Source organism: Scyliorhinus canicula, chromosome 2 (assembly GCF_902713615.1).
Source record: "Scyliorhinus canicula chromosome 2, sScyCan1.1, whole genome shotgun sequence".
NCBI lineage: Eukaryota > Metazoa > Chordata > Chondrichthyes > Carcharhiniformes > Scyliorhinidae > Scyliorhinus > Scyliorhinus canicula.
In genome coordinates this window covers 192618631-192626246 of record NC_052147.1, presented here as the reverse complement: position 1 = coordinate 192626246, position 7616 = coordinate 192618631, and the positions used below count along the sequence as shown (strand labels likewise).

Here is a 7616-nt window from a genome sequence, read left to right as displayed (position 1 = left end):
AACCTCGGATATAGTAATGTGATTTTTCTTTTCAAATTTATTGAATAATTTTCATTTTCCTATTTTATTTTTAAACATACTATGAAGATTGAATGCCACCCATAAAATTATCCTTGTTTTAAAATTATATCCATCCATCCATATTTCAATGTCTCTAACTTGTAAAAATTACAGAGGGGCACTTTAAATCTTACTAACCCATTGTTTCCCCACTAGGGATATGGAATTCTAAGGTTTTGTAAAACAAGCGTCTTACAGGTATGAGTAATGTTGAGGTTCCCATACTGTATTTGTTCTTACTTGTGGAAATACATACAATCTGTGAACTAAACATTTATTGAGCAAGAAGCAAGCTGTTCATATCTTTTGACCTAGATTTTTAAAAATTGTTTTGTACAGAATATTGTAAAGTATTTCTTCAGGTCTGGTACACCAACCAAAAATAAATGCAAATATTCAGTGGCTAAATCCGCATATATTTTGATCTAGTTCTTGAAAAGGAAGCAATCACAAGACACTGACTTATTATTTCCAAAGTACCTTTTTGAGATAGGATAGTCTGGTATTTTATGTTTGTACATAATATGAGAGAATGATCCAAAATCACGTACTAATTTAGAAATACAGGTATTAGTTGTTTTTTTTAATGAAGAAAATCTAGCTGTTTACTTTTAAGAGAAAATTATCAAACAGGAATTCCACAGATTCTCTGCAATATTTGAAATTGAATGACTAAAATTCAAAATTTAGCTTCTTGCAGCAAAGATTACAAAATACTTATTGCCCTTTTAGCATGGAACTTATGCACTTTGTGTGCAGTTTGAAAGATCTGCTGCAAAGTATGTTTTTGTCATTGCTTTGGCCTAAGTAGTTAAGTCAGAATTGGAGAACATTCTGATAAATTCATATTATATGCGTGGATATTAGTGAAAAATAATGTTGTGAACCAGTTTAAACTATTATTTTATTGTTACAAGTGACTACATTAGTGCAACGAAAGAGAAAATGCTGGAAAATCTCAGCAAGTCTGGCAGCATCTGTAGGGAGAGAAAGGAGCTAACGTTTCGAGTCTGATGACTCTTTGTCAAAGCTGAGCTCAGCTTTGACAAAGAGTCATCAGACTCGAAACGTTAGCTCCTTTCTCTTCCTACAGATGCTGCCAGACTTGCTGAGATTTTCCAGCATTTTCTCTTTAATTTCAGATTCCAGCATCCGCAGTCATTTGCTTTTCTACATTAGTGCAACATTTCTCTGTGAAAGACCTCTTCAGTAACTGGCATAAACCATCTGTAATTCTGTTTCCCATAAACCACCTGTAATTTTTCAAAACTTGAGTAAATGAACTGCAATGATAGCGGAAAGAATATCATGGATAAGGGGGAATGTTTTCAATAACTCATGACATACATGTCAAACCAGCCTATCTTTTTGTTAGTATAAATAGACAAAGTTCTCTCAAAAGGAACAACTCGTAACTATTGATGCACTTCAAGGCGACAATGAATATACCAATTGGAATACTGCAAGCATTATAATATGCATGATTGAATATTCTTGAGCAAAGGAATACTTGTTCTTTTCCATCCTAAAAGCCTGAAGTTAAAAATGTGGCTGTTACTGTACGAGCTGGTCTACGGGGTGAAAATAAATCAGACCATGGAAGTAAATGTTCATTGTAATCAGCTTTTATTCTACAAATAATACATTTTGCACCTTTCATGAGCTATCAAAATAAAACAATAATCCCATAGGAATTACATACACTAAGAAAAATCACATTTAATGAAAATGCAACATTTGACAAAGATGAGGTTACTATTTCAATAAAAGACTGCATGAATGTGATCTCAATTCCCAATGCATTGTGGCATTACATCATAAAATACAGGATTACAAACAAAATTACAGTACCAATTTATTTCATTTGAACCAGCATTACACTTTAAACAGCACTTCATCTGGACTGCATTGTACATGCAATATCTATTGTTCTAGTTATGGAATAAATGTGAGATTTTTAGCTACTGCACTAATTAACTAATATATAGCCCAACATTAATAAGCCTGATTATAGCTGTAGCTTTTAACTCTCAGATATGATAAGAGGCTGTGTATGTGTGTGCGTGTGTGTATATCTACGTTTCATATGTGAAGTCAATTAGTTAATAAACGGAACAAACAATTATTTCGCTGGTTTTAGAGTCAAGTTAACTTCGCTGTTCTGATGTTTGATGGAAATAGTTTAAAGTAAAGTAAAGGGATACAGTGCAAATGATCTGTGATAGTCAAGCATCCGTTTTAAGAAACTGAAAATTGGTATTTGATAACATCATATACACATTTGTGCAACTATAATATCCTTTTGATATGATCTAAGAAAGATAGTTTTTTTATTTATTTTGTTTTCGATTTGCGTCCTGTTCGTCTCGATGTAAGGATCTAATACCAGGAAAAGACTGAAGCGCGAAACTAATTTGTCAGGATTGTGCAACCTTGCGTGATTTTATAGGTAGGAAGTCCTAAGGCAACAGAATATTATTCTAAGCACTTTTCTGCCGGTTAAAAATTAAATTACTTTTTTTTTATAAATTATAGATAATCCTACTCTTGATATAAAAACGGTGATGGAGCCGCATGGTTAAAATAGGAAATCGACCTTATAAAAATTCATTAAAAATTCTGTACAAAATCACAACAAAATAATTCAGCATGGGAAAGGTAACAGTAGTAAAATGTTGGTTGAAAAATATATTTTTAAATTGGCCTATTATTAGTTTAAAAATTGCATAGATTCCTAATTATTGCTTGTGATTTTGTCATGTGGATCGGTAATTACCATTATCTGAATAGGCGCTACATCGACTTTCATGTGTAGCCCACAACGAGAAGCGCTATTAGAATATTGTAAATAAGATATCAGGAAGTATTTACATTCCCATTTTTCTTAAAGGCAGTAACAATAATAAATACAGGTACTAATTTAAGCGTGAAAGATTTGCACTCCGCAGCAAGTGACACCAGTGTGCTGCCGTGTGTAAACAAGCTATTCAAGAAGTACATTTAATTCGATTCGTTTGCGATACATTGTTGCTGCCTTCCATTTTAATCGTGGAAGATGGCATTAAGCTGGGCACTCATAACTCGCTCATGATGCGAGTGGGCGTCGTATGGCATCATGTTGTCTATGGGGATTTCACACCGAGGGGCAGTGGAAGAAAACATGGAGTTGTGTCCTTGGGGTCCGGCCAGCGTGGCTGCAGGGTAGTGCATGGTGAACGTGTAATTCTTATCAAACTCTTGAGAAGGCTCCTGTTTGAAAGAGAAATTCCCATTGATGCTTAAAGGTGGGCTTAATGGCCCGTCGAAGGATGGGCTAGTGCATTCAGTGAGAGTGCTTTCGAAAAAAGGTTCCAGGGCCCCTGCATAACTGTGCGGCTTGATGTGGAAAATGTGGGAACTGTCCATAGTACCGTAGGGCGGACTGGGAAGACCAGGGGACTGGTACGTGTATGGGTGAACGGAGAAGGAAGCACTGGCAGTTTGCATATGTGGCATGTCCTGGTTCTGCTCTGGAAGGAAAGTTCGCGGGTTTAACTGAAGGCAGCCAGCAACTAGATTAGTGGTGGGCTGGGATAAACCTTTGCAGAGAGTCTGCACGAATGATACGAGATCTGGACTCTTTCCAGAACGCAGAATCTCCGATAAAGCCCAGATATAGTTCTTAGCTAGTCTCAGAGTCTCGATCTTGGACAGTTTCTGGGTTTTGGAATAACAGGGCACGACCTTCCGCAGACTATCCAATGCAGCATTCAGCCCGTGCATGCGGTTCCTCTCTCTGGCGTTAGCTTTCATTCTCCTCAATTTAAATCTCTCCTGTCTAGCTTTCGTCATTTTCTTTTTCTTGGGTCCCCGCCGCTTAGGTTTTTGATCTTCATTCTCGTCCACTTCATCCTCCTCCTCGTCGTCATCTTCATCCTCATCCTCCTCTTCATCATCATCATCGTCGTCATCCTCTCCCATTTTATCAAGTTCTTCTGTATCTACCTTGAATGAGAGACTCATTGCTTCGTTCTCATCGTCCTTTTTGTCGGCTTCGTGCTCATCCTGGGAACTGAGACAGTCATCCGTCCAACTGGGATTGCTCTGTGTTTCTGGCATCATGTTTTCTGTGTACGATTTTGTCATCGTCGAAGTCCTAGAAAGTTAAAACACACACAAAAAAGTACATTCTTCAGCATAATTCAAATCTGAAACCACGAAGCGGTTGGGTCTGATGCAGTCTGTACAGCTGGCATTAATTACCTCCTGCAAACTCAACTAAATTATGAAGCTTTTTCCGTCAAAGATAAGCCATAGATGTACTTATCATGGGCATGGTAGTTCTACAAGTAAAATGGGCATGAAAGATCAGCAGCACAACTAATAAAATGGGCATGAATGAGAAACAAAAATATTATAAAACCCTGAATGTTGGATCTGGTTTTATTGAGAACAGAAACTTCAAATTCTCTTCATAAATGAAACAGAATGGTAAAGGGCAATGCCGGGTCGATCCAACATCTGTCCTTCTTTCCTTGATCAATGCCATGTCCCGCAGAATCTCACAAAAAAAGAATTTTTTTTTTAAAAAAGCACCAATCTATATGAACAGGAATGGACCGAAAGAACAATCATACGTCTACTGTTTTGTTTCCCATTTTACTACAATGAACGTCATCCATTAGAGAAGTAATCAGCCTTAATGTTTCTGTAATGAAGAAAGCTGGGTTTAAAAGACATGTACTCTTGGCCATTGAAAATAACCATAGACATGAGAGTACTCGGGACGGGATGCACGCTATACGTGTCCCTTGGTCTGCGCACGATGACATGAAAAATAAATGCAATCCTATCTACTGTTGCATAAATTGATGACTTTGTAGACGAGCATAAGCAGATTATGCACAATAAATTTGATTGACGGATTTAATCGGTACATGACTATCAGCGCAACTGTTCTCCCCAAATCTTAGAAGGGTCCCAGGTACTTAAAACAAATGTTTTCAATCACCTCGAGATAAAATTGTGTAGGATTGCTAAACAAAAAAAGTGGCAGAGATCGTGCAATGTTTGTAGACATAATTTGCGATACAAAGATAATCTTTGTAAACCATAAGTTTACGCAAGCGCATTAATCCATAGGGATCAGGTGCAAAACTGTCTTTAATAAATATCCCCAATTCGCTGGTTTCCCTGGAGCAGCTTTTCTGCCCAACTAAGTCCTTATCTAAAGCTGGGGTATTGGGCAGAAGAGTGAAGAATATGGACTTCTTCATTTCTATTTGTGCACTAACCATGCAACGATGTAAATTGCTTGCTACTCGGCTGCGCTGCCGTCTCCTGATACTGTAACAGGTAGCATATGTTTCTAGCTTTCACGCTACTCCTCTTCACCTTCCACCCAAATTAATAATTTATACAGCAGCATGTTTTGCGCAAATTGTTGCAGCATTCCAATTAAGCCTCCCTCCCCTAGCCCAGATAAGCGAACTCATTCAGCGATATATTCGATTGGTATGTTTCAAACTAAATGAAGCTAATTGAAAACAAAATGAAATAAGTTATAAGCTTTTCTTGCTATAATGAAAACGTTCTTCAAAGCAGAATGATCGTTTTATTAAAAAAAAACAAAGAACAAGTTAAGAATGTTATAATTAAAAAATAATACCTTTGTAAATATTGAATCTAGAGTAGTCTCATAGCCTGTACTGTGGTAGAGTTGCAGCTCCGAGGTTCTTTACGGACTGCCCGCTGGCAGCAGCCCCGCTGCCTTTTATATTGGGGAGGGGGTGCGCTCCGAATGGATCTCCAGCCCTTGGCCATCACTGAGGCGGCGCGCCTGCGCACTGCGAACGCGGCGACCAAGCCGCCGCCTCCGCCCTCGCGCCATATGGTTCTCAAGACGTCACGCGAACGAGTGGCGTCACGTGGGCCGCTATTTGTATTCCGTCGGCGCGTGTGGCTCCCCCTCCCCCCCAGCCCCCCGCGCCTTTTGTGACCATCTGTCGCCAGCAGAGACTGTGTGGACCTGCTCACCCGCAGCAAAGCGGCTGAACAGCTCGAGCCCCACACTTTCCCAACCAACTTTCCTGTCTCTACCCACCCCGAAATAAAGTCGCACCGCCTGCAAACGCCCACCCCCCCCCCCCCCCCCCGCTTCATTTTTCCTCCTGCTTTTTTTGTCTGTTGTCGAATGCAAATTCCATTTATAATATAAGCAGCTTGACTGGCGCATTTAAAGATCAATCAGCTGGCCATCAAAATAGTTCAGAATTAAAAGGTGAAGCTGGTGTCAACGGTCCCCGTTGCATATATTAACCCCAGAGGCTCACAAATCTGTTGGACCGCAGTTTGCGATAAATAAAATATAGATGTGACATTAATGGAAACAATACACACACGGACAAAAGTTGAGTTCCAAGGAGGACTACTCTAGTTGGGTTCGGTGAAGGATGAATGAAGTAGTGATGGCCGGGGGGCGGGGGGGCGGGGGGTAAAGTTTCTGCCTTTCGCCCTCTAATTGAGGCGGTTTTTTTGTCGGCACGCGAGTCGCACACGCACGCAAACAAAAGCCTTTTTCACGGCTCAGCAAACAGAGCTAACGTCCAAATATGCTCACTTCTGTCGAGATTTTTAAATAATAATGCAAAAGGTCGCCAAACTGGCCGTTAGAAGTGCGGGGGGGGGGGGGGGTGTTAATGTGAAAAGGCATACTGGGCGACGACCAGGGACAAAAATACAATTGATTTTCCTTTTCATTATCATTCTAAGTACCAACTGCAAACCAGCATTCAAATAAAAACCAGAACGCGATTCGCTGCTGATGTTCGCTCTCCTAATTGGAAATAAATAATTTCAGATAAAATTGGGGGGCTGAGAATTATAAACTTGTTTTGGAAGGGGTTACGTTTATTTCCTCTGATTATTTTTGCCCCGATTGAAATTGATCCACGGACAATTGTTTTTTTTAACTCATTTTTTCTGAATTGAACGTTTGTGCAGAAGTGAATTTCGCGCGAATGTTGGCTATTGTCTCTCACTCTCCCGTCAATTTGCAATCCCGGACGTTGTGCCAACAGTCTTGTTCGTAATTTTAAAAAAAACACGTGAAACGCAGCTCATTGCCCTGAGTCGTGTTGTTGTTTACATATAAATATAAATGTTTGCTTGCATGCCGGTAAAAATAAGAAATAGAGATTTGACTTTAACTTTCCTGTTGCTCTGCCCAATCGCCTGTTTTGAAGCAGCCAGGAATAATATTAAAGATCAATTCCGTTGTCCACGGTGCAAAATCCATCCGATTTAAATCTCTTGGGCATGCGGCATTATCTTAATTAAGATAATTGATTCATATTGCACCTGCGAGAACGCAAAAATATAATTTATCAAAAAAGATGCTGTAAGCTATCGTAGACGAGAAGAATTGGCCCCAATTAAGAGCATTATCTCAGCAATTTGAGCCATTACTTTACTGCGTTTGTCGTTCTTCGGGGCTCATGTCGTTTGTTTGGAAATGTGAGCAAATTCTATGTTCGTATCAAATGTTATGTTTTCATTTTATTTTTTCTTCAGTAATT

General features: G+C 39.2%; 1 protein-coding gene across 2 annotated transcripts; it reads right to left on the bottom strand.

Moving 5' to 3' along the window:
• Positions 1 to 1669: 1669 nt before the first annotated feature.
• On the bottom strand, positions 1670 to 5864 carry neurod1 (neuronal differentiation 1). 2 transcript variants are annotated; one of them, XM_038789253.1, is made up of 2 exons: positions 5708 to 5864; positions 1670 to 4195 (listed from the first exon to the last, which is right to left on the bottom strand). In XM_038789253.1, the coding sequence occupies exon 2, from the start codon at positions 4183 to 4185 to the stop codon at positions 3103 to 3105; it is 1083 nt and encodes a 360-aa protein (XP_038645181.1). In that variant the 5' UTR covers positions 4186 to 4195; positions 5708 to 5864; the 3' UTR covers positions 1670 to 3102. The 2 variants fall into 2 exon arrangements, with proteins under 2 accessions (XP_038645181.1, XP_038645182.1); XM_038789254.1 differs by lacking the exon at positions 5708 to 5864 and adding an exon at positions 4303 to 5666.
• Between the last annotated feature and the right edge of the window lie 1752 nt (positions 5865 to 7616).